This window comes from Pelobates fuscus, chromosome 6 (genome assembly GCF_036172605.1).
Source record: "Pelobates fuscus isolate aPelFus1 chromosome 6, aPelFus1.pri, whole genome shotgun sequence".
Classification (NCBI taxonomy): Eukaryota; Metazoa; Chordata; class Amphibia; order Anura; family Pelobatidae; genus Pelobates; species Pelobates fuscus.
In genome coordinates, this window is record NC_086322.1 from 28,968,655 (window position 1) to 28,996,512 (window position 27,858).

The 27,858-nt window shown below is 43.4% G+C and overlaps 1 protein-coding gene across 1 annotated transcript in view; it reads right to left on the bottom strand.

Moving 5' to 3' along the window:
• Positions 1 to 15,930: 15,930 nt before the first annotated feature.
• The window catches only part of LOC134615216 (vomeronasal type-2 receptor 26-like), a 122,751-nt gene continuing 110,823 nt past the window's right edge, over positions 15,931 to 27,858 (bottom strand). The window contains exons 10-11 of the mRNA XM_063459711.1: positions 18,402 to 18,525; positions 15,931 to 16,844 (exon numbers count right to left, since the gene is read on the bottom strand). Coding sequence (XP_063315781.1) covers positions 15,931 to 16,844; positions 18,402 to 18,525 — 1,038 coding nt within the window. The remainder of the gene's footprint in view (positions 16,845 to 18,401; positions 18,526 to 27,858) is intronic.

Genomic DNA, 27,858 nt, shown 5'->3' on the forward strand with positions numbered 1-27,858 from the left:
CAGGACACTTGAAGCGGGGCAGGCCAGAAGTTCTATCGCAAATTGGGATAGCTCAGGCCACAGGTCAAGCCTGCACACCCAGTAGTCAAGGGGTTCATCGCTCCTCAGAGTGTCGATATCTGCAGTTAAGGCGAGGTAAACTGCTACCTGTCGGTCGAGTCGTTCTCTGAGGGTGGACCCCGAAGGGCTGTGGCGATGCGTAGGACTTAAAAAGCTCTGCATGTCCTCCATCAACAACACGTCTGTAAAGCGTCCTGTCCTTGCTGGCGTGGTTGTGGGAGGAGGAGGATTACTTTCACCTCTTCCCCTGTTAGATTCCCGTTGTGCTGTGACATCACCCTTATATGCTGTGTAAAGCATACTTTTTAATTGATTTTGGAACTGCTGCATCCTTTCCGACTTGCCATAATTCGGTAACATTTCAGGCACTTTCTGCTTATACCAGGGGTCTAGTAGCGTGGACACCCAGTACAGGTCGTTCTCCTTTAGCCTTTTTATACGAGGGTCCCTCAACAGGCACAACAGCATGAAAGATCCCATTTGCACAAGGTTGGATGCCGAGCTACTCATGTCCCGATCCTCGTCCTCAGTGATCTCTCTGAAGGTATGTTCTTCCCCCCAGCCACGTACAACACCACGGGTACCAGATAGGTGACAACGAGCACCCTGGGATGCCTGTTGTGGTTGGTCTTCCTCCTCCTCCTCAAAGCCACATTCTTCCTCTGACTCCTCTTCCTCACAATCCTCTTCCAGCGTTGCCGCAGGTCCAGCAAGCGATGCTGATAAGGCTGTTTCTGATGGTGATGGTGACCACAACTCTTTCTCTTCACGCTCATCTACGGCCTGATCCAGCACTCTTCGCAGGGCACGCTCCAGGAAGAAAACAAATGGTATGATGTCGCTGACGGTGCCTTCGGTGCGACTGACTAGGTTTGTCACCTCCTCAAAAGGACGCATGAGCCTACAGGCATTGCGCATGAGCATCCAGTAACGTGGCAAAAAAATTTCCAGCTACACAGAGGCTGTCCTAGCACCCCGGTCATACAAATACTCGTTAATGGCTTTTTCTTGTTGGAGCAGGCGGTCGAACATTAGGAGTGTTGAATTCCAATGTGTCGGGCTGTCGCAAATCAAGCGCCTCACTGGCATGTTGTTTCGCCGCTGGATATCTGAAAAGTGCGCTATGGCCCTGTAGGAACACCTGAAATGGCCACACACCTTCCTGGCCTGCTTAAGGACATCCTGTAAGCCTGGGTACTTATGCACAAACTGTTGTACGATCTGATTACACACATGTGCCATGCACGGCACATGTGTCAACTTGCCCAAATGCAATGCCGCCAACAAATTTATTGCGTTGTCACAAACCACTTTGCCGATCTCCAGTTGGTGCGGAGTCAGCCACTGATCCACCTGTGTGTTCAGGGCGGACAGGAGTGCTGGTCCGGTGTGACTCTCTGCTTTCAGGCAAGTCAACCCCAAGACGGCGTGACACTGCCGTATCCGGGATGTGGAACAGTACCTGGGGAGCTGGGGGGGTACCATTGATGTGGAGCAAGACGCAGCAGCAGAAGAGGACTCAGCCGAGGAGGTTATGGAAGAGGATGGAGTAGGAGGAGTAGAGGAGGTGGCAGCAGGCCTGCCTGCAAGTCGTGGTGGTGTCACCAACTCCTCTGCAGAGCCACGCATTCCATGCTTGGCAGCCGTCAGCAGGTTTACCCAATGTGCAGTGTAGGTGATATACCTGCCCTGACCATGCTTTGCAGACCAGGTATCAGTGGTCATATGGACCCTTGCCCCAACACTGTGTGCCAGACATGCCATTACTTACTTTTGCACAATCGAGTACAGGTTGGGGATTGCCTTTTGTGCAAAGAAATTTCAGCCGGGTACCTTCCACTGCGGTGTCCCAATAGCTACAAATTTTTTGAACGCCTCAGACTCCACCAGCTTGTATGGTAAAAGCTGGCGGGCTAAGAGTTCAGTCAAGCCAGCTGTCAGACGCCGGGCAAGGGGGTGACCTTGTGACATTGGCTTCTTACGCTCAAACATGTCCTTGACAGACACCTGACTGTGGGCAGATGAGCAGGAACTGCTCAAGGCGAGAGACAGAGGGGCGGATGGTTGAGAGGGGGCAAGGAGGACAGCAGTGGTTAACATGGCTGAAGATGCTGGACCAGGAGGAGGATGGCGGCTTTGAGTTTGTGTGCTGCTTGTACTCATGTGTTGATCCCATAGGCGTTTGTGATGTGCGATCATGTGTCTTCGCAAAGCAGTTGTACCTAGGTGGGTGTTGGACTTCCCACGACTCAGTTTCTTTTGGCACAGGTTGCAAATGGCATCGCTGTTATCAGAGGCAGACACACAAAAAAAATGCCACACTGCTCAGCTCTGCAATGACGGCATTCTGGTGGTGGCAACAGCATGCGTTGATTGGCGTGCTGTCTGGCTGACCCCGGGTGCCGATTCATGCTGTCTGACTGTGCCACTAGCTCCTTGCGACGACCTCCCCCTGCTTCCAACTAGTCTCCTCCTCCTCCTCTCTGTCTCCCCATCTGAACTTTCCCCCTGTTCTTCTTCTCTTCTAGCGGGCACCCACGTGACATACATGGACGCATCGTCATCATCAACCGCTCCACTTGTATCTGACAACTCAGCAAAGGAAGCAGCAGCGGGTACAACATCATCATCATCACACCGTACGTGTGTAATGCTGCCTGACTGAGACATATCCCTGTTATTTACATCCTCTGGCAATAATGGTTGCGCATCACTCATTTCTTCCAACTGATGTGTAAATAACTCCTCTGACAGATCAAGTGAAGCGGCTGTGATGCTAGTGTTGGTGGTGGCAGCAGGTGTGCGAGTGGTAACTTGAGAGGTTCCCGAAGCTAAGCTGGAGGAGGATGGTGCGTCAAGGTTCCGAGTGGAAGCTGTAGAAGATTTGGTGTCCTGTGTTAGTCAGTCAACTATGTCCTCAGAACTTTTCAAGTTCAGGGTACGTGACCTCTGAACACTGGGCATTATTCTAGGGCCAAAGGGAATCACAGCACCACGACCACAGCGGCCTGCCTCTGCCTGTTATTTTCTTTCGATTAGTGGTACTATACGTGCAAGCTACTGTGACAACAGATATGAGTGGCACTTGTGTGACACTATGCCCTGGCAGGCCCTGAAACGCACACTCGTGAAGGAAACTGACTGCTATTATATTACAGTCCAAAAAGTTTTGTTTTTATAAATGCAAGCTATTGGGACAACAGTGAGTGAGTGGTGGCAATGGGCAGGCCCTGAAATGCACACTAGTGAAGGAACCTGACTGCTATTATATTACAGTCAAAAAAGTTTTTTTTTTTTTTTTTAAATGCAAGCTATTGTTACACCAGTGAGTGAGTGGTGGCACTGGGCAGGCCCTGAAACGCACACTCGTGAAGGAACCTGACTGCTATTATATTACAGTCCAAAACGTTTTTTTTTGTTAAATGCAAGCTATTGTGACACCAGATATGAGTGGTGGCACTGGGCAAGTGGGCACAGTATACGTTGTGAGCCTGACACACACGCTGGCAGACAATTAACTGCTATTCAATCTATTACAGTCAAAAATTTATTTTTTTTTAATGTACACTACTGTTACACCAGATATGAGTTGCACTGGTGTGACACTGTGCCCAGGCAGGCCCTGAAACGCACACGCGTGAAGGAAACTGACTGCTATTATATTACAGTCAAAAAAGTTTTTTTTGTTTTTTTAAATGCAAGCTATTGGGACACCAGCTAGTGAGTGGTGGCACTGGGCAGGCCCTGAAATGCACACTCGTGAAGGAACCTGACTGCTATTATATTACAGTCAAAAAAGTTTTTTTTTTTTTTTTTTTAAATGCAAGCTATTGGGACACCAGTGAGTGAGTGGTGGCACTGGGCAGGCCCTGAAATGCACACTCGTGAAGGAAACTGACTGCTATTATAATACAGTCCAAAAAGCTTTTTTTTGTTAAATGCAAGCTATTGTGACACCAGTGAGTGAGTGGTGGCACTGGGCAGGCCCTGAAACGCACACTCGTGAAGGAAACTGACTGCTATTATATTACAGTCAAAAAAGTTTTGTTTTTTTTAAATGCAAGCTATTGGGACACCAGTGAGTGAGTGGTGGTACTGGGCAGGCCCTGAAACGCACACTAGTGAAGGAAACTGACTGCTATTATATTACAGTCAAAAACGTTTTTGTTTTTTTTAAATGCAAGCTATTGTGACACCAGTGAGTGAGTGGTGGCACTGGGCAAGTGGGCACAGTATATGCTGTGAGCCTGACATACAGGCTGGCTGGCAGGCAACTGCAATTACATTACACAGAAAAAAAAAAGCTGACTGATGTTTTAGGACTGTAGTGGACACTGAATATACTAGCCAGCTATCAATTTCCCTATCAAATCAGCAGCAGCTACACTGTCCCTCCTCTCACTAAGAATGCAGTTTCACAATGAATGTAAAATGGATGCTGTCCAGGAGGTGGGAGGATCTGGGAGGGAGGGTCTGCTGCTGATTGACTGGAATGTGTCTGCTGACTGTGAGGTACAGGGTCAAAGTTTACTCAATGATGATGAATAGGGGGCGGACCGAACAACGCATATGTTCGCCATCCGTGGCGAATGCGAACAAGCGATGTTCGCCAGGAACTATTCGCCAGCGAACCGTTCGGGACATCACTATAATTGATAGCTGTGCTGCAAAATGTCCTTGGAATTTATTTTTTTTAATGTTGGCAACTATGGCACTGTATCAAAGGAAATGTGTTTTTTTTTTGTTTTTTTTTAATAATCCCTGGTGGAAAATAATGATAAAAAAATTATAAAAAAAAAAAAAAAAATCAACACTTTATGTCGGGGGCGGTGCTTAAAATGCGTCAGGGGCGGGGTCAAACTGCGGCGAGGGCAGGTTTGAATGTGCCCCCCTTCTTTTGTCCCTGGCACACCATGTGCCCCCCGTAAAAATGAATCCTAGAGACGCCACTGTTCATAGGTTATGTAAACCTAAAAATCTAGCCTCCAATTAACCTAGAGAAGTTATTGTTTACTTTTTTTTTTTAATCTCATTATGCAATCTGCCCAGAAACAACCACCAATTCTCTGAACAAACACTGAGCCTTAGGAATAGTTATTTCAAATATAAATAGAACTTTCTAACTGCTCTGACTGTATTATACCAAGATCAAACATATTATTTCTGAGATTCTACTATGGCCAAAGAATCAATATAATCCTGGAATTTACTCAATTAAAAGGAATAAGATATGATGGGAGGTAATGAAAGAGAAGAGAAAATTGAGCAGTTCAGGTTTTTGTGGTTTTTGTGTTTTGTTTTTTTGCTTTCTCTCTCTTCCTTTCATTAAAATTAAAATTTGAAGTTTTTATCACTGAATTTAAACTATACACTATAAAAAAACCTGTCTAATATATACAAAGATTGTTTGTTTATACATAGATTATTTTATTTACCTATACCACGTCACTAAGTGTCAGGATTTTCGCCTTGACCTCCAGACTGCCAGACGGGGTCGCCCTTTTATTGCCCGAAGAGGGATTTGAACCTGTATACTTGGCAGTTCTGAACCTGCTCTTTAACATCTGAGCCATTTCAGGACTTGGGATAACTCCTGTTTTCTCTTGTATTGCCTGCAGCACTAAGGGGCTGGACTTCACCTGGTTCAGACCTGTCGATCACTCTCCAGCTGAACCTGATATACTAATCATCAAGGTATAAGACACTGCTCCTCCCTAAGGGCAGTGTCAGTTCAATGACTCTGGTTAGAGAGTTGCTACTCCACGTACTAAGTATTCGCCTGACCTTGGATTGTGACTCGTATCTCCTGAATTCTGGCATCCTTTGACCTTGGCTTGTTACTCGTATCCCCTGATTTCCGGCACCCTCTGACCATTGGCTTACCTACGACTACTCTCCTGGATTTCCTTGTCTGTACTGCGACTACAAGCATTTACCTGCACAGCCCCCGTGCACAGATTCACAGGCCAGGTGAGTTCTACCTTGACCACCTTGGCCTGTGTCTAAATGCAAGGGTGAGCTTTTATCTCTGCATGTTGGACTCCCAGCAAGGTAAGCCTGACATATTGAACTGACCCTTATGGAGTCCACAGAGATAATGCTCACCTCCCTTGCTCAGCAAGTGTCCAGCCTGAACCAGACTGTTTCGGAACTGCAGCAAGAACTTTTATCTCTTAAAGGCACAGTACGCCCAGTTCCAGAACCGTTTGTTGTGATGCCTGACCGCTTTGATGGTTCCCGTACCTCCTTCACAGCATTCAGACTGGATTGTGAACTTCTTTTTGCTCTCAAGCCTAATACTTACAACAGTGACTTTGTCAAGGTCCGTTCGGCCATCAACTTACTTGTCGGACGGATCAAGGAGTGGGCATACCGGAAGCTAAAGGAGAAAAGCACTGTCTTGGACAGTTGGGAGTCATTTATGTCCGCAATGGACTCTCAGAGCTCTGCCTCCAGGAAAGCTACTCCCAAGCCTGCTCCATCTAACCGCAGATCGCTGTTGCCTAAAGAAAAGGACTCCTACCAAGTCCCCATAAGGTCACAACGCAAACCCTCCTCCAGTAAACCTCCTTGTACCCCTGTTTTCCCTCAAGCTAGCTATGAAACTCCAATGGACATGGAGGAACCGCCTTGTGACCCTGGTTTTCCTCTAGCTAGCTGTGAATCTCCAGTGGACAGGGAGGAACCCATGGAGATATGCTTCGTCCGCTCTAAAACAAGACTGCCATCTAGAGAAAGAGATCGAAGGAGGGCGCGTTGTCTCTGTTTTTATTGTGGTGGAAAAGGGCACTTTATCTCTCACTGCCCTATTCGCCCAACTCGGCCTGAACCTCTTCAAGTGGGTACAATTCAGCTGCACCCTGTTATTCCGGCAACACGACCTAAAAAATGTCAAAGGTGCTGTCGGATATTTCCACGTTCCGTGATGCAGAAGAGTACCCAGACTACGATGGCTGCTGATGCCAGTGGATCTCAAGACCACAAGAAATCACTACTTCCAGAAAACTCACCGATGGGAAATAGTTCAGATAATATGGTTGGTGGGACTAAGTTTATTTCCGCCTGCACCAGGTCTCTGAATGGCCCAGACCTTTCTCCACCAGTACCCGACACTGATACCCCAAGGTCCCCGACTGAGGGACTCCACTCTGGATACTTCGATTACAAGGACTTCCTCAGTGATACGGAGTCCGAAGACGAGGAATACAGTTCCCAAAAGGAACCTGTTCACGCCCAGAGTGCGTTCTTAAGGGGAGGGTACTGTCAGGATTTTCGCCTTGACCTCCAGACTGCCAGACGGGGTCGCCCTTTTATTGCCCGAAGAGGGATTTGAACCTGTATACTTGGCAGTTCTGAACCTGCTCTTTAACATCTGAGCCATTTCAGGACTTGGGATAACTCCTGTTTTCTCTTGTATTGCCTGCAGCACTAAGGGGCTGGACTTCACCTGGTTCAGACCTGTCGATCACTCTCCAGCTGAACCTGATATACTAATCATCAAGGTATAAGACACTGCTCCTCCCTAAGGGCAGTGTCAGTTCAATGACTCTGGTTAGAGAGTTGCTACTCCACGTACTAAGTATTCGCCTGACCTTGGATTGTGACTCGTATCTCCTGAATTCTGGCATCCTTTGACCTTGGCTTGTTACTCGTATCCCCTGATTTCCGGCACCCTCTGACCATTGGCTTACCTACGACTACTCTCCTGGATTTCCTTGTCTGTACTGCGACTACAAGCATTTACCTGCACAGCCCCCGTGCACAGATTCACAGGCCAGGTGAGTTCTACCTTGACCACCTTGGCCTGTGTCTAAATGCAAGGGTGAGCTTTTATCTCTGCATGTTGGACTCCCAGCAAGGTAAGCCTGACACTAAGGTAGCAAAATATTTCTCACTAATTCGTAATGTATTATTATAATATAAGGTATCTTAGAATTTTAATGGTAACTATGGTATCATATGAAATGAAAATTATAGAATATTGATGCACTCACTAGATTAATGTAATTAATATGAGATACTTACCCTATGACTATGACCCAGATCTCTACGATACCTAGACACTTCAAAGCATTTAAGGGGAATACATAATTTAGGGCTACACTTATGGATTTGTTTATGAGGAGTTGTAATGTTGGTTGCCTTTTCTCAGGTATATGGGTAGGTTTGTAGATATGTACATGTGTATATATAGGTGTCATGACAAACTCACTATTTTCTCTGTGCTCAAGACATTTCCCTTTTCTGATTCGTATATTATGTTCCCCGAACCCTATTAACATTTCCCCAGTTCGGAAGCTCCAATCTACCGAACACCGACCAACCCCCTGGCTCATTAACTACACACTAACCACAAACTTAAGTGCTCTCCCTATTGAGCATATGGAACTCAAAGTCGGATACATCCTCATTTGAACCTCGGTCGATCTTGAGTCGACGTCTTCTTCTTTTCCCGACAAGACCGGAGAGTGCTGTACAGTAGGAATGCTTGCACGAACTAGGCGAACAATTGCTACCTATGAGCCAGGGAAACCATTCAACATTGTATTTGTTTTTGAACGTTAAAGTCTTAATTTAGTAAATTAATGTTCCTGTTTCCCATTGAGTTTTTTTCCAACGACTATATGATGGACTTTATGAGGTCCTAGTCTGTTTGTATGTTTTGTGTTTTTTTAGATGGTCTTGGTGCAAGGCATAGAGGGGCAGTGCATATTTGGGATGTCACCTAAATGTATATCTTTGCATATTCAGGGGATGAACTCTCCTGAGAATAGAGGTTCGGTTGAAAAAAGTACGAAACTGTCAAGCCCTTGCTCCACTTCACTCTTACGTCATGCTCCCACACTGCGTCTCCCTCTGTCTCCATGGAGGCGCCGGCTCAAAGCACATCCCCCTGCTCCACCTTGCCGACCCTCTCACCACCGCCAACTAGCTGCAGTGATGTGGAGACAAGCGGTGCCCCATCTCATAAGCGGCACCTTGGATCAGGAGCCAGCATACCAGATGGAACAGGAGGGTCCTATGTCGCATGCGCGCTAAAACAACCCTTTCTTTAAGGGACATAAGGCGGATCTGACAAAGGGTATATTCAGGAGGCGCAGAGGAAGTAAGTGACATACCTCCCTTTTCCTATTTAAACTCCACTCCTGCTAAGACTGCTATATTCATACCTTCAGTGCCTGTCCTGCTATTTTTCCTTATGTCAACCCTTGCCTGATTCCTGACTACGATTCTGTGCCACCTGCCTTGACCTTTTGGCTTACCTGACCAGTCTTTGTCTGATACAATTATACTGCGAACCTGATTCAGTTCTTTCAGCCTTTTCTGCATTGTTGGCTTCATCTACTAAGCAACGCCCCTTGCAAAAACATAATAATATAGATGTAGCTATGATTCAAGAATCCAACTGGATTGAGACACCCACTAAATGATGACGTTTTTAAAAATATCCTATAGTATATTCAGCTAATTTATTAGGAAAGCGGAAAAAAAGAGGGGTCGCCATCTTTATCTCAAACAGAGTTAAATTTGAATATGTCCACATTTTAAGTGATGAGAATGGACAATATTTGATACTCCTTGCTAAAGTGAATGATATAATGTACACATTTCTTAATATTTAAGCTCCCAATTATTTTTCAATAAAAATGTCTGAATATATCATTAACAAAGTGGATCGTCTGCATGTAGTAGCTACAAAAAAACACAGGACATAAAACTAAAATCTATTTCACAAGGTATGCAAAATGTTTTTTCAAAAATGAACTGTTTGATTGTTAGAGAATACTTAATCCATCAGAAAAATATTATACCTTTTTTTTTTTTTATCACGTATAACACACCTATTCCTAGTTACTTTTTCTGGTTCTAAAATTTTTAGAATTTGTAAGTAGCTCAAAAATTGGTTCTATTGTCCTAACTGATCATGCTCCTTTCTTTTTCAATATCAAAACAGTTTTGAATTATAAACAGTACAATAGTTAATATTTAATTTCAACAGCATGGTGTACTTTAAAATGTTATTCAACTAGAAAAACTGATGGATGGAGGCTGGCACAGTAGCAACACAACAATCTTGCCTACAAATAGGGAAGCAGCGGTGGGCAAAAGACACCATGGATGCACTGAGCATATGCCCATCCTAATTGTTATACCACTTCACCACCACAGACCTTAGTAAAAGATGAGAGCTACCGAAACACCATTATATTATATAGGTTGGTTATCAAATACACTAAGTAGACTACATTCAAAAATCTGGAAAATGTATCTTATCCTGCATATGGATGTTTGCAATGTATATTGTACTGCAAAATATAAATGATGTATTCTGAGCTGGTGGGAAAAAGCCACCACAAATAAACTTATCCTCCCCCCTTTTTTACTTTCTGTACCCTAAAACCAATAAAAATTGTCAAATTGAAAAAGAAAATGTTATGCAAGAGGTCTTCTCTTTTTAACCTGCGGGTTAGTCTGGCTATAAAAGAAAGACTAAATAAAATTCAGGTTAATAATGGTTTAGTGAAAGAAATAGCTAAATTAAAAGATGCCACTCTAGATAAAGCTTATGACAATATCAACACATCTATTTTATTTTTTTAAAAAGAAGAGGTACCATAATAGTAATAAAATCTCTAAATATTGATCAAATATGGTTAAAAATGATCAAAAAGATAAAACTATTAAAAAAAACTAATAATGGGTGATAAAGGTTTAACATTACCTAAAGATATTTCACAGGCCTTTGTTAAAGTTTATGAATCTCTTTATAACTTATATCATATTATTCCTACAAAAGACACCATACATTTTCGGATAATTTACAACTTCCTAAGATCTCCTAGGCTAAATTAACTAATCTGAATGCTCCTTTTACAGCATCTGAAATTTTTGATATCATTAAAAATCTTAAATCAGGCAAAGCTCCTGGCCTGGATTGCTACATGGCCATATTTTATAAGAAATATGTTGATATTGTAGCTCCTTCTTTTTAGAGTGTTCGCATATGTATCACAAAATAAGATCTTTCCTAAAGAAATGCTATCAGCTTCAATCATCCTTATTGTTTAACAGGGTAAAGATTTAACTCTTATTACCAATTATAGACTGATCCCTCGTTTCTCAAATGCTATCTGTGATGGACCACCAGGCACCCTGATTGGGGGCCTCCGCCAATCGCTGCTTCCTAGCTGTCGCCAAGTACCATAAGCACCGCACCGGATACCATAAGCACAGTAGCCCCTGAGGTGCCGCAGCTTGGCTAGGGTCTCACCGTCTCTTCTCACTCTGGACCCAAGTTCCAGCTCCCAATGAGAAGAGCTCTCTTCATAGCTCTTAAAAGAGCTGGTGATTATAGCTGGTATAGCGGTTCCTTACAAATATGAGATGAGACTATGTTGAGGGTAAGCAGGAACTGTTTAATCTAAGCCACAACTGACCTTATATGTAGGTCCCCGTGCAAGGGGCACTTCCCCATGGACCTGAGAGTAGATTACAGTAAAAACATACACACAATTACATTGGCTCTCACGTCCAGGACACTCCCACATAAAACAAGATAATCCCTCCTCTGTGCCTGGGAGATAATGGAGTCAAGCACTGTAGTAAACTCAATTATCTCCAGGCACAGAAAACATATTTTACAATGACCCAAAAGTACCCCCAAAACACATGGAAATCCCACAAAAGTCATATCCCCTGATAGCCCCGATCTGTGGGACCAACATATCCAAATCACCCAGATCGGTTCAGGGGTTCGGGATTTCCATGGAAGTCATAATTTTGACCGACCGTGCACACGGTCCTATGCCCTAAACAGTTCCAGGGAATTATGGCCAACGGTCCATCTCTCTTTATGGAGTACAAAAGTACATGAATCACATAAACCTTTAAAGGACCCATAGTCTTTTGGCAGGAGGCTGGCCAGCAGGCCCATCCAAAAACACATGGCAGAGGCATTTCTGCCACATGGAGAATTTGAGTTATGAAGAATGGTTAACAAATGTAACGCTTTAGTTTGGAAAAACAGCACCTCAGAGGGGATAAGTGTCATGCTCATGATCAGGTCAGGTATCAGACTATTGCTAGAGTTAACTGAAGAGGCTTTATTTGTAGGTTTGACATTACAGCAGTATAACGTGTAGAATAAATAATAAGGAGAAGGAAAGGGAGAAATAAACATTAAGACAATATTCCCTATATAGAAAACAAACAAGTGTGCAAATAATAAAGCTGGATAAAAGTATAGGAAGAATAATAAGACCGGTATTAGGAACTATAGGGAGTAAGGGAAACAAAAATAACACCTAGTAAATACATGTGTTAAGCCAGTGGTAGTCAACCTTTTTCTAACTACCGCCCACTAATGCATCTTTTTGGTTGAAAAAATTTCCTTACCGCCCACCAGTTTTCGCGCAAGTGCGGAATATTTTTTTCGAAAGGAGGGTGTTTTAAAAAAAATAAATGTACGTACATTTATCTTTTTATTTGCAATTAATGCATGTTTATAATGTTTTTAACTTTATAAAAAGTTTAATGAGAAAACAATAAAGTAAATTGAAATTACCTTTACTAGTGATTAATGAGATCCTTGAGGTTGTAAGGAACAAACGAAGGTCTCCTCTTTCGGTGATATTCAGACGACTTCTCTGTTTGCGCATAATATGATTTCTCATCTGTGCGTCAGCTCCCCTCTTCTCCCTCCTCAATTCCCCTCCCCACCTTTTTTCCCCCTTTTTTTAACCTTCCTTATAGCAATGCCCAGTAGGAAGGCTGAGCTAGGTATCCCACTATAACAGACTGGCACACATACATACAGACATACAGACACACATACAGACATACAGACAGACAGGCACAGACACACACACAAAGACATACATACAAAGACACATACACATACAGATAGACACAAGAAACAGACACACATACACACATATATACAGACAGACACACACACGACACATACATACACACATATATACAGACAGACACACACACACGACACATACAAAGACACACACACACGACACATACAAAGACATACATACAAAGACACACACACACAAAGACATACATACAAAGACACACACACACACACAAGACATACATACAAAGACACACACACACAAGACATACATACAAAGACACACACACAAGACATACATACAAAGACACACACACACACACAAAACATACATACAAACACACACACACAAGACATGCATACAAAGACACACACACAACATACATACAAAGACAAGACACACATATATACAGACATACACACAGACACAAACAAGACATACATACAAAGACAAGACACATGTATACAGACATACACACACACAAGACACATACATAAGACACACACAGGACATACATACAAAGACAAGACACACATATATACAGACATACACACACACACACACAAGACACATACATAAGACACACATACAGACACACACACAAGACATACAAACACAAGACACATGTATACAGACATACACACAAGACACATACATAAGACACACATACACACACATAAGACATACATACAAACACAAGACACATGTATACAGACATACACACAAGACACATACAAGACATACATACAAACACAAGACATGTATACAGACATACACACAAGACACATACATAAGACACACACAAGACATACATACAAAGACAAGACACATGTATACAGACATACACACACAAGACACTTACATAAGACACACACAAGACATACATACAGACACACACAAGACATACATACAAAGACACATACACAAACAAACACACATTATATTTAAGTCACCCTCCTGTTTCCTACCTTTAAGGTGCAGGAGGGTGACTTTCCCTGGGGTCCAGTGGTGGCTCAGGTGCATGGGAGTCAGAGTTCCCACTCTGACTCCCTCCTCCTCCTTCCTCCCGTGCGGCTCTCTGTATGCTGGGAGGAGTGACCGGGGAATCACTTCCTCCCAGCAGATTTGATGTCATCACAGGGGGCCCGGTCGCGCTGTTAAAGCGCCCAGCGCTGACCGGGCCCCCTCACAATCCACATCCATCGGGTGGCCCTGACAGCATGGGCCACCCGATGGACCCCTCCATATGCGGCCCCGGCGGTTTGCCGCCGGGGCCGCAAGTGGTGATGGCGGTACCCAGTCACAGTGGTACCGCCGGCTCGCGCGCGCCCGCCCGCCTGCCCAATTTATAAAAAAAAAAATTGAAAATCCCTACCGCCCACCTGGAATCATGAAACGCCCACTAGTGGGCGGTAGGGACCAGGTTGACGACCCATGTGTTAAGCAATGTCCAGATAATGATTTTGTAGGGTTGTATAAATCAGGTAGGCAGGCTAAAGCAGAGATGTATGTTATCCAGGTTGGTATGAAGCAGGGTTGTATAAATCAGGTAGGCAGGCTAAAGCAGAGATGTATGTTATCCAGGTTGGTATGGAGCAGGGTTGTATAAATAAGGTAGGCAGGCTAAAGCAGAGAAGTAGAGTTGTAAATAATCCAAGTTGGTAAGGAGCAGGGGTGGTAGCCAATCAGGTAGGAAGCAATGCAGGTAAGTTACAGGTTGTTTCACAGGAGCCAGGATCTGAAGTCTTTCATATGAATATCAACTTCAATGTAAAGGCATCTTGCTTCGTTGGGTGTGACCATTTATAGCAGAACTTCTTTTCATGTGATATAGGTGAGTCTGAGGTGACTAGTGGCTAGGGAGGCCAATAGAGGTGAGAAACAGGTACTGCATTTAAAGGGACAGTATTAAACAGAAAAAGTCTTGCTAGTCAGGATAGGAACCTGACAATATGATAGTGATACCGGAGAAACTGACAGAAGCCAAGCACAGAGAAGTGGACACAGGTTTCTTCAGGAAGGAAGAGATTCTTTATTCGATTCACCGACCGGGGCTCAGAGGGACTAATGTCACCAAAATGCAACAAGATCTGAGCCCAGAACTGACTGTGTAAATGCATAATATAGACATATAGCTCCTCCTATAGTTATCTCTACCCACATATACTCTTTACCCAATCAGCTGAACAAAGCCTAACTTCCCTTACCTGTTAGACCACATGGCTCACCCAGAACAATGGAGGAGGGGAAGTGTTTTCAGTTTCTGCATTCCTGCACTTGCTCAGTACAGTGTTGATTGTATCTTAGCTACGTGTAACTGACTAACTGATACACCAACATTTACACATATGCCACGTGGAAATCTCGGCCTACTAAATTTAATTTCTACCGAGCTTCCACAACAATAGCATTATACAAATATATTTTGGGCCAAGACAAACCATTATCTAGAAATCTATTCATAAACTGGACTATATATAGGACACAATGTCATGCATTTAGACTGGAAGTGTGTAAGTTTTTTTACAGTAAGAAGAATAAGGATGTGGAATTCTCTGACTGAAGGGGTGGTTTTATACATATGTCGATACAGATGTTTAAACAGCAATTGGATATATACTTGCAAAAAACATAATATGCAGGGGTATAATTTTTAATCCGTGGGGTAATAGCTTCTTGATCCAAGAAGATATCTGACTGCCATTCTGGGGTCAAGAATGAATTTTTTTAAGTGCTTCAGACTGGGTTTTGCCTTCTTTTATATCAACAGGACAAACAAACATGAGAAATCCAGAACTTGACGGCTGCATGTCTTTTTTTTCAGCTATGTAGCAATGTATTATACTTGAATGTTAATTATCTTAACACATTTCTACATTGTGGTATTTCAATTATTGTCTTAAAGCGACACTGCACCTTTTTCTGTTTTATTATACGTAGTATAGATATGTTGTGGACGTCATACTAAAGATAATAAATGGAGCAAAGGAAAGAGATTAGTATGTTACATGACTTTAGTTCTCAATCCAAGCAAATAGGCTTTTGTATTCCTTTCTGGCCTAAACAATATTAGATAGCATTTGGGGAAAAATATACATCCTAAAAGTCCGACACTTGAGGTCAATATGGCAAATATCTCTACAGCCACCATGTATTTCCCTTTGGTGCTCAGATAGGCTGGGATCATTGCAATCCAAACACTGCAGAATACCAGCATGCTGAAGGTGATGTACTTGGCTTCATTAAAACTGTCCGGTAATGTCCTGGCTAGAAAAGCTAAAATGAAGCTAACAGCTGCCAGGAACCCCATATATCCCAGGACAGAGTAGAAGGCAATAACTGGACCTTCATTACACTGAACAATGATCTTTCCTGGAAAAGAATGTTTATCTAGCTCTTGAAATGGAGGCAAGATTATCAGCCATGTAATATTAATTATAATTTGAATTGATGAGAAAAGCAAAACTACTGAATTGGACACTTTCACATTGACCCACTTTCTCCAAGGACTGCCAGGTTTAGAAGCTTTAAAAGCAATATAAATCATGGCAGTCTTCCCCAAAACACAAGAAATTGCGATTGAGAAGATGATGGCAAAAGTGGATTGACGCAGCATGCAGGTTATATCCACAGGACGTCCGAGGAACAGAAATACACAGAGGTAGCTCAGCATGATGGAGACCAGGAGGATGAAGCTGAGATTCTTATTATTGGCTTTGACAATTGCAGTGTCCTTGAATAAATGAAAAATTACTAATACCACGATTGTTATAAGGAAGAGAAAAAGTGAAATAAAAGAGTAAACAGCTGAAATGACATCATTATTGTAAGACAGAAATTCCACTACTTTAGGAATACACTGATCCTTCCATTCATTGGGCCATTCATCTTCTAAACATTTGGTGCATTCCTCGCTGTCTGGAAAAGAAAAGTCAGAAACGCCTGTGTTTATAATTATGTATGTAAAATTTAAAATCACATCTTCCTATAAAACTTAATGTAAAATAATAGATGCAATTGGTATATTGTAATAATTTTCAAGATACAGTTAAATAATGAACGTGGGCTTCAAAGTGCAGTCTCTCGGCTTTAATTTGAGGATATTCACATCCAAATTGGAGGAAGGGTTTAGGAAATATAGCTCTTTAATATGTAGCCCCTCTTTTTTTTCGAGGGACCAAAAGCAATTGGACAATTGACTCAAAAGTGGTTTCATGGACAGGTGTAGAGTATTCCTTTGTTATTTATTCATCAAGTAAGCAGGTACATGGTCAGGAGTTGATTCCACCTTACCCACAACATCTCAAAAAAATACAAATGCAAACAAAATAACAAAAAGAATAGCTCACAATCGGAGGGATAGATAACACCAAATTTAGCACACTCATATATGTGTTCAGCGGAGTCTCCCAAACATAACAGTACCCCCCCCATGTACAGGTATTAAAGTGTTTTTAAAAGTTACAGGTTCAAATATAAGGCTTGAGATTCTTTTTTTTACATTAAATTTTTTTCAGATTGGTTCTATTGTCTTTGAGAGCACATGGTAGCCCAGGAATGAGAATTACCCCCACAATGGCATACCATTTGCAAAAGAAAACAACCCAAGGTATTGCAAATGGAGTATGCTCAGTCTTATTTAGTAGCCACTTAGTCACAAACACTGGCCAAAGTTAGCGTTCAATTTTATTTTATTTTTTGCATTTTTAACACACAAACAAATATAAATGCTACCTTTGGCCAGTGTTTGTGACTAAGTGGCTACAAAAAAGACTGGAAATATATTGAATACCGTAAGTTGTCTACTTTAAAAAAACATGTACATATAAGGTGTGATTCAGAGGTTTATGACATATAATAGTGTTACAATGTCACTATTGATAAATTTAAAAATATATATTTTGAAACAACTATGTCCAACTTGTACTTATAGCCCTATAACTTGCACACATAACAAAAAAAAAAAAACACAAACACTGGGTGTTTTTAAACTCAGGACAAAAATTTGAATCTATTTAGCAGTTTTTTCATTAGCTTTTGTAGACGAGTAAAAGATTTTTCAAGTAAAAGTAAAAAAAAAAAGGTATTTTTTATTTTCCACCATATTTTATTATTTTTTTTAAAGTAAATTATATGACATGATATAAATAATGGTATGTGAAGAAAGCACTTCTTGTCCTAAAAAAAACCCAATATATAATTTGTATGGAAACATTAAATGAGAAAGAGAAACATTACATCTAAACACAAACACCACAAAAGTGTTAAAACAGCCCTGGTCCTTAACATACAATATGGCCAAAACAGTCCGGTCCTTAAGGGGTTTACATTGCAGCACTAAGTGCAAAAGGGACACAGCACCCAGACCACTTCAATAAAGTCAAAATCAACACTTCACAATAAATGTGAAGTGTTGATTTTGGATTATTTTGGATTTTGGATTAATTGGATTAATTAGGATTAGCCGTACTATACCAGATTGATTAGATATTTCTCCCTCTGCACATGGGACACAGTCATAACAGCAGCTGTCTCCTCCAATCCTTGACATTTTCCTATATCCAGGAAAACAACTCTCTGTGCATTGAGACCTTGGAATCTGAAATATAAAATATATATTTATTTAGGATTTACTGCAAAAATGAACCAATTAATACAATAGAAGAAAATAATTAAACACAGCAATATACGTACATACTAAATCTCTTGTAGAATATACATGTTACCTCTACTAGTCCTGAACTCCTTGACAAAGCATGAAACAAATAAAATGGATGTTTGTTTGTATTGTGATTTTGAGTTCAGTCCATAAAAAAACAAACAAACAATGATTGGTGGAAAAAGGGACTAAAGGCTACTGAACAGTCACTAACAGGGTTATTCTTTAACCCCTTAAGGACCAAGCTTCTGGAATAAAAAGGGAATCATGACATGTCACACGTCATGTGTCCTTAAGGGGTTAAAGTGAGAATTCAAGTTTAAGGTCACATAGCCAAACTGGAAAAATTCCCTAATTAAGGTATGCTCCAAGTGCAGCTACATGGCCTAAAAATTTGAAATTCACTTTGAGTTCTCATTTTAGTTAAAAAATGTTGATTTATTTCACAGTTCAAGAAGAAGTGAACAACAGACAAAAAAGGAGGAGCATAAATACATATCTTTTGCTGCTATTTATTTTTTAGTAGGCACCTCACAAGTCAATCATGGTAAAGATGTTTGCTTGTCTAAAACTGTCTAGGAGTTCAAGGATCAGAGCAGGGCCGGACTGGGGAAAAAATTCGGCCCGGGCATTTTTTATTCACAGCGGCCCACTGAAAAGGGGGCGGGGCCAGATAGGGTGTGTCTTATCATCCCCAATGGCAAGCGCGCCCTATCTCAAAGTGAGCATGTTGTTTCAATGCTTTTCCAGGGCATGAGAAAAAGGCCCTGTATTTGTTCTGCACGGCGCAAGCAAATGTGTTTGCTTAAATGGAATCTAGTGTGTGCATGGGGGATCCAGAGTGTGTATGTCAGAAATGTAGAGTGTGTGTAGGTTGTGCAGCGTCTGTGTGTAGGAGATCTAGTGCATGTTTGAAGGACTCAGGAGTGTGTATAGGAGATCTAGTGAGTGTGTGTGTGTGTGTGTGTGTATATAGAGGATTCAGAGTGGCGCTATAGAGATCTAGTGTGTGTATATATGTAGATAATTCAGAGTTGGGTAAGGAATCTAGTGTTTGTCTGGAATTTAACGTGTGCAGTATGTGTGTGAGGGGTTCTGTAGTATATATACATGTATTGTGTATGAGTGGTGCAGTGTGTTTAGGGGTTGCTGTGTGTATGTGTGAGGTGTGCAGTGTGTGTGGGAAGGGTGTAGTGTGCATTTGTGAGGGGTGTAGTGTGCATTTGTGAGGGGTGTAGTGTGCATTTGTGAGGGGTGTAGTGTGCATTTGTGAGGAGTATAGTGTGTGTGTGTGTGGTGTGCTGTGTGTCTGGGTGCTGTGTGTCTGGGTGCTGTGTGTCTTAGGATGCTGTGTGAGGGTGTTAGGGTGCTGTGTGTTAGGGTGCTGTGTGTTAGGGTGCTGGGTGTTAGGGTGCTGGGTGCTGTGTGTGTGTTAGGGTGCTGTGTGTTAGGGTGCTGGGTCCTGTGTGTGTGTTAGGGTGCTGTGTGTGTGTGTTAGGGTGCTGTGCAAGGGTGCATGTGTGTGAGGGTGCTGTGTGTTAGGGTACTGTGTTTTAGGGTGCTGTGTGATTGAGGGTGATGTGTGTTAGGGTGCTGTGTGATTGAGGGTGATGTGTGTTAGGGTGCTGTGTGATTGAGGGCGCTGTGTGATTGAGGGCGCTGTGTGATTGAGGGTGGTGTGTGTGTGTTAGGGTGCTGTGACATAATTGCTCATATTACTCCCTCACCACAATACCATTTTACCAAAATAGAGACTACCAACCCATCTTATCCTCTCCTGCCCATATACTAGGCACAATATTTCCCTAGCTAGCCATACACATGCTACCTTATTAAGTCAACTTCTCTTACCAGACATACACACATACACCAAGCCACCTGTTCAGTCACCCATCTAGTTACATAGCATGTTTGTTTACCCATCCATGCAGTCACATAATATCCCATTAATGCACTGCACACATAAATGTAATCGCCTAAAGAAATACCCGGTTACCCACTCGTTTACCCCACACACAGTCACATGTCAAAGTCACCAATTAAATAATATGTAAAAATATGAGCATATACAACCCTAGTCATAAATGCACACATTATATGCACATATGCTATTACCTACACACATTACACACATATATACAGTATGTTGTAAAACACACATTACATATGTATTTAAAAAATAAGTAGTGACACACACAACTTACAGAATCACAGACATTAGAAAAACCCCTCCCTTCTTACCTGTAGCCTGGAAGAGGGGGTTGTGCTGCTGCCATCAATCCCTGGTGGTCCTCGTGGTAAGTGAACTCTAGCCTGTGAGGCTAGAGTTCACTCTCGCGAGACCGGGACCATTGCCATGGCAACGGTCCGGATCTCGCGAGAGAAACCCGGCGGAGCTGCAAGTTAGTGCTCCGCCGGGTCCTCCTCAGTCTGCCTCCCTCTATCCCCGCCGGCGGCCGCGTTTGATTGCATGTGGGCCGGTGAGGGAGATCTTTGATCTCCCCACCGGCCCTTCATGGAACACAGCGGGGCCGGCGCTCTGATAGCGCCGGCTCTGCATGGATCACCCCGGCCGGCCTCGGCCCGTGGCCATCGCGGCCCACCGGGAATTTGCCCGGTTTGCCCGATGGCCAGTCCGGGCCTGGATCAGAGGCACAGGGTATCTGTTTTTGATAGTGATTGTATTTAAGGCTCGATAATCCACACATGGCAGAGACTTTTATCATTCTTCCCATGCCTGCTGGAGAAGATGATGGCCTGCTTAACCCTTTAGCTAGCTTCCCTAATATATTTCTTAAGGTGTTTTTTTTACTTACTCTAAAAGGAGGAAGATATAGGCAAATGGAATTGAAGCCCCAAGGAGTAAGTCGATTGGGCAGTCGTATGGGCATCTACGGGGTAATTGGTTTGCACTTTTTCCACTGAAGACATCTTGGAATGCTCTATATATTTCAGGAGAGGCTGTTAGCCAGAAGCCAGAGAAGACCCAATATGAGTGCGAAGATTGATGGCATTATATCCAGATGTATGGTCTGTATGTTTGCCACTGAGAAGATGAATAGATTTAGTCTCCAGGTGCACAGGTCCGGTCTTCAGAGGAGTCCCATTAACCAAATATACCAGTAGAGGATACGGTATTTAATGTGTGTATTTGCTAGGAATTTGCAATGCTTTGATAAAGGAAATAGCCATTAGCTTACGAGTCAGTAAGAACAGTGATAAAGTATTCCTCATGCCCCCAATGTAGGAAAAATGAAATGGAGAGGTAAGCAGAAACTGAAGGAGCTGTTACTTTCTAGGAGGTAGAGGCAATATTCGGCTTACCCGAGAATGGGGCTGGATGAATAGGACAGTTTCGCAGTAGATGATCCCCTTTTCCACAGTAGAGACAGGGTCCCTGTGAACAACATTTCTTACGTTCTTCGTCTGATAAAGGGTGATGCACCACCCCTATTTGTATAGCTTTCCCTGAGGTTTATGTGGAGGAAGTAGTAGTACTGGTTTGTCCAGGGATTTGAGGTGGAGCAGTCTATTGCAATCTGTCAGACCTCCATTCACGGAAATGTATGTCTATTTGGGCAACCAGCATGATCAGCTCTTCCAGAGATGGCAGTATGCCAACTCTGGCTAACTCATGTTCAAATGTTTCAAACCGTCCCAGACGGAATAAGACCAGTTCTATGATACCAGTCTTGCAACTGGGATCACTTCTCTGTATTCTGTAGTGTAATCTCCTACAGGTCTTTTCCCTTGTTGTAGGGATCACAAAGTGGTACATGCAGCAGATGCAGATGATCATCATATAGGTCCCGCATAGAAGAATCAAAGGATTCCCACAAAGCCAGTTGAGGACTATTGGTATGAAGTAGTTGATGAACCCACATTTGGGGTTGACCTGATAATAAGTTGATTGCAGTGTGTACAGGAGCATGGTTTCAAGGTGAACTTTAATTCACAGACAGATCAGTCTTTTTCCCAGTAAATTTGGCTGGCATTGGGATAGCAGGTTCTGAAATTCTAAGAGGCATGGAAGGAGGAACGGAGGCAGAAGGAGAAGCATGTAACAGTAGATTCTTCCCTCTGTTGTTCATGTAGGAGAAGGGTAGCTTGACTTGTTTGCAGTTCCTGAACTGGCTGGGTCAGTGCTGCCACATTTTGAATAAGTGCAGCTATAGCCTCAGTATTCCCTGTGAGTTCCATAGTGATGGCTTAATTGTTATGTGATAACCCTCTCGTTGGTTTTGCTCGGAGAGGAACCCAGTTGCGGTGGAATGACAAACCCTTGCAAACATGACCTTCCCAGGTACTTGAGAGTAATATGGAAACCTAAGAGATAAATGAGAGTACAGATGCCTTTATTTACAGGGAAAGCGTAGAAACCAGAAAGGAGCAGGCAGGCAGTGAAGGAGCGAGTTCAAGATACAAGTTGAAGGTCAGAAGAGATCCACAAATTGAGAGCAGGATACCACAAATCACAGGGCAAAGACAGAAAGCATGGTCAAGGACAAGCTAAAGGTCATAAGCATGACCAGAAATCTGGAGCAGGATGGAAGGTGACTGGAGATAAGAAACAGAACAACCTAGCACTGACCAATTGCAGTGCTTGACTATTTGGAAGACTAGTCATTTGACTGGCCCCCACTTCCTTGCAGGCAAAGCTCCCCTCCCCCCATTTAAGAAAGGCAGGAAGTCGATGTTATGCCGCAGACCCGGCCCCTTTAATTATTGGCCAACCGCAAAAGCCCTAGTCCTCCACCACCCTGATGTCCAACAAACGCTGTGTGGGTGCCGATGAAGCTGCCACCATTTTTCCATGGCAGCTCCCTCCCGGATGCAGAGCTGGGAAGAGAGAAAAGGCGACCACCAGGACACATTGCTTTACCAAAACATATGGTCCAGCACACCTTCTTAGCAGATACAATGCTTTTATTATGCTCACTATCTGGGTCTTTTGGAATGCGGATTAAAAGCGTGGGCTGAACCTGACAGAGCACCGAGGGACATCGACATTGGATTCAGGTAAGTGACGTTAAGGGGTTGTGACTCCTTCAGCACCATGGGAGGAGGGTTGTGAGGGAGTGGGGCACTGTAGTAACGTATAGCTTTGTTTTCCTGGCATTATATTTGGGACAAAGGAGTTCATAAGGTGTGTCAGTGAAATAGACAAGAAGTTACACAGGTGTGTCTTCTTAGAGAATGTTAGTATTCAGATAGATCCGTTCCTTTCTCCAATTCCTCAGATCCCTCAGCTCATTTTTCTATGGTGCTTTTGACATTATAAACCATTCCGTATCTTGTTTGAAACTCTCACACAAATTAAAACTAGCCAGTGACAGATGATGGGCATGAAATGTTATAATGAGATTACCTCATCATTACAATATTTGATACTAGTAAAATACTGGTATTTGACCTGTTGGCAGTGCTATTGTCACAACTTTGTTTTTCAATAAACACCAACAGTGCAATGGTTAACTGTCTAAACTAAATGCATATTAACCTTTTAAATGCTTTAGCATAACTTTGTTTTGTAGCCTGCAAGCCTGGCAAGTGTAATCTTCATCTGACACGTTTTCCAATTTATATACAATTGGTCAATGTTTACAAAATACTAAATTATTTATAACCAGAAAGGGATGATCCTTTAATTCAGAAGACTTACACCAAATAAATATATGACTCCACTTATACATAGTGTCTTTGTTTCACAAAATTGTAGATTATGCTAGCTTTAGTGTACCTATAATCTTAATTTTATTAATGACAGGAGGCGAGTATTTGCTTAAGTCTCTCTTTACTAGAACTCCACAGCAGCACAGAAAATCAACCAATCATAAAAAAGTTAGATACTATAAAACTCCCCTCCCCATGCATCATTTCCTCTTTCAAACTGCGACAAGACAGAATAAAAGGCAGAAAACATCATGGGGAAGAAACGAAGTCCTAGATACAACGATGTCCACCTTCCGAGAAAAACTGTCAAACCAGATAACGTTGATGGACTGTAAACTGAAACGAGAGAAAAACAGAATCGAACAGGTTGATTAGCCAATGAAATGTACTCTGAATAAACATGCAGGTACCCAATGTAGCAACCAAAATTACCCTTAATATGTAGATATCCCAACCCTACTATGAAAACAGACATAAGAAACAAGCAACAGGTAGCAGAGACAACAAACAGTTGCATACGTACCTGATAATCTAAACTATAACATTAAACAAGGGAGGGATAAGAAAGGGTGGGAAATACTCGCCTCCTGTCATTAATAAAATTAAGATTATAGGTACACTAAAGCTAGCATAATCTACAATTTTATAACATGACAGGAGGCTTCGTATTTGCTGTTTCAATGCTCAGTTCCCAATCCAACGCGGTTTGTGTCGCTGGTACCTATTCCAGGAAATAGAGTGGTCCTAATTGGACATCCAAGTATGATAAATGACAGACGGATCAAAGAAGATGCCAGCCAACGAAGCATCTCAAATACGGAAAAAAACACCATCCATCGATAGATCCATTGTACGTGGTGTTGCGACCTGTTTCCTAGTAGTCGGTCCACGAGCTGGCAAACTGACCTATCAGTCATATCCCTGTAGTTGTATAATATCGAAGGTCAATTTCGGACTTGGGGTCGCGAGAAGAAACTGCCACCATGTCTCAACTCATGATCCGTAAGGCGGCTCCTCCGCTCGTGCCAGGATCATTCGGCGATGTGGCCTTGCAGGTAGATCTCCAATCTCAAGGAATGCGCCTAAGTCCACCACCAAAATCGCAATAGAAACCGAGGAGGATCTTTCGTTCCTTCCTGTCCTACCCGGTGAGATGTCTCATCCTAGCATAAATTCATAATGCAGGCAAGAGTGTGGCCAAACCAGCCGTATTCTAAGTGATTCCAATATTCCAAATGTACTGTGTAATCCTCGGACGCAGTAGAGACAATACTCCACAGGAAAACCATTCAGGGTTCCTAACTGAACTCGTGTGGAGGAATGGTGGTTGACTATTCTGGGAATAGGGAATTCCAGGAATGGGAAATGCAAACAGGAATGCAGATTTCCATCCAGAAGTGCCCTCGTCCAAGAGTGAAAGATGTCTGTGTAGGAGTTGGGGCACACCAGGTACCTCCATAAAGTCTCGACGATAGTGGAAAAGTAGGTTAGCGTGAATCCAACAAAACCGCTCCCGTGAGGGATAAATAGAGTATAGACGGAGGGCCCTCCATCTCCGAACCATGATCACCAGGTATGCGCTCCGAGGAGAGGGTGCAGTCCTGCCATCTTATCCCAAGATCTGACGACCGGGGAGGTCAAGACAACTGGGGTTTCCGGTCTTACCATGTGATCCATACATATGGTTTTACCTTCAGACCGGGTAATAGGCCTTCCTTAATCTTGTTACCCAAGCAAGGCAGTGCCCGTTTGCTCCATGAAGGTCTCCGTATCTCCTGATATCTTGACATGGGAGAAAACAGAAAGCAATTCCCTGTATTATATGGTGCAGAACATACCAAAAACCTGCATTCTCGCAACACCGGAGGGTCATCCGTTAGCCGAACCATCTCCAGGAGTATGTGTAAATAAGTGGGGGTCTCCCCCGTTATACCTCTATGAGTATTTCTCGCGTGTCACAGCGGTCCGGATCCAGTAGATCCATTACAGGAGATAGAATAGAGGGATCCAGTCTAAATAATGATATCTAGCATGACCAGGCAGTCCTCTAGAACGAAATCAGTAGCATGGATGACATCTCTAATTGAATGTAGGAGGGACGCCCCTCTATGCAGTCATCAATGTCTTGCACTGGGACAAGCCTGTGTGATGAACAAATGGCCGGCGCTGTAGAGCATCGAGTGTATGAGAGAGCCGCGCTCTCTACTAATGTGATTGCATACCGTGATAGCGTCTGGCTGCTAGCCTGAGCGGGCCGCACCCGTTAATAACCAACAGCAGAGTCTACATCCATGACCGGTTCTCTCTATGAGAATGTGTCCTCCAAACCTGTCCTTTGTATCCAGCCCAGTATCTGGTAGAGGTCGAGGGAGGGGCTGCGCCCTCCGATAACAAACAGTATCCGGTTCTGTATCTAAGAGGGTTCGTCCTCTGTCCCTGAAAATAAACATACTCGGATCGAGGTGATGGAGGGCCGCACCCTCCTGTGATGCAAACTAGAGTCCCTAGCGACTCAGGGCGACCAACTGCAGGGCACACCTCTTATAAATGTCAGCATAAGGCTGAGGGCAATCTTCGGAAACAACGATGGAAAACTATCAACCGACTATCTGGATCCCGTGCGTGCGCGCGGGGTCCAGGAAGACCGTTGGTAGTCTGAGGAAAGCTGTGCCCGGGAGTGCCCGGGAGTGCCCGGGAGGTCGGAGAAGGTCAAGTCAGGCCTCTCGACGACCCGAGCGAAAAGGGAAAGGAAGTCATGAAAGAACAAAAAGGCAACAAAAAACGTAGATAGGAGTAAATACACCAATTCTATCTCAGATAGAAGGCAAATAGCAGACCGGAAGGTAATAAAAGCAAGTCCCGCTGTACAGGGCCAGGAGCTAACCGAACGCGGTAAAAAAACGCCGACACCTATAAGGATTCCGGGAGGCAGATACGGAGTAGCTGGAAAAGACAAGGAAGAAACACCGCTTTCTCCTGTAGGTGTCTGAGCACCGGTCCTTGCCTGTGCGAAGTTCTCCTTGGGGATGTGTCGTCGCCGGTTTGGAATAAATTGTGGATGTGTCCAGGTCTTCATAAGAAAACTTTGTCCTTCGGGCAAGAGGTTTAGGGCCTACACCCTTCCCACCATGTTCAGAAGGTCGTATACTGGTGTCCTCCTGGACACTATGGCAATGGTGTTTGTCTGGACACATGCCTATCTCCATGTCACTGGTGGGCACTGGGTTATCCTCAGTGATATTCCCCCAGGCCCACGGGCAAAAGGGGTTCAGTACCAATAGTGTCAGTAGGGCACAGGGCAGGCAGGCCAAACGAATGGGCACAGAATGGTTAGCCAAGCGAATAGGCACCGACAGAGCAGGCCATTCTTATGGGCACAGACATAGCAGGCCGTTCTTATGGGCACAGATATAGCAGGCCGTTCTTATATGCACAGACATAGCGGGCCGTTCTTATGGGCACAGACATAGCAGGCCGATCTTATGGGCACAGACACAGCAGGCCGTTCTTATGGGCACAGACATAGCAGGCCGTTCCTATGGTCACAGACATAGTAGGCCGTTCATATGGGCACAGACATAGCAGGCCATTCTCATGGGC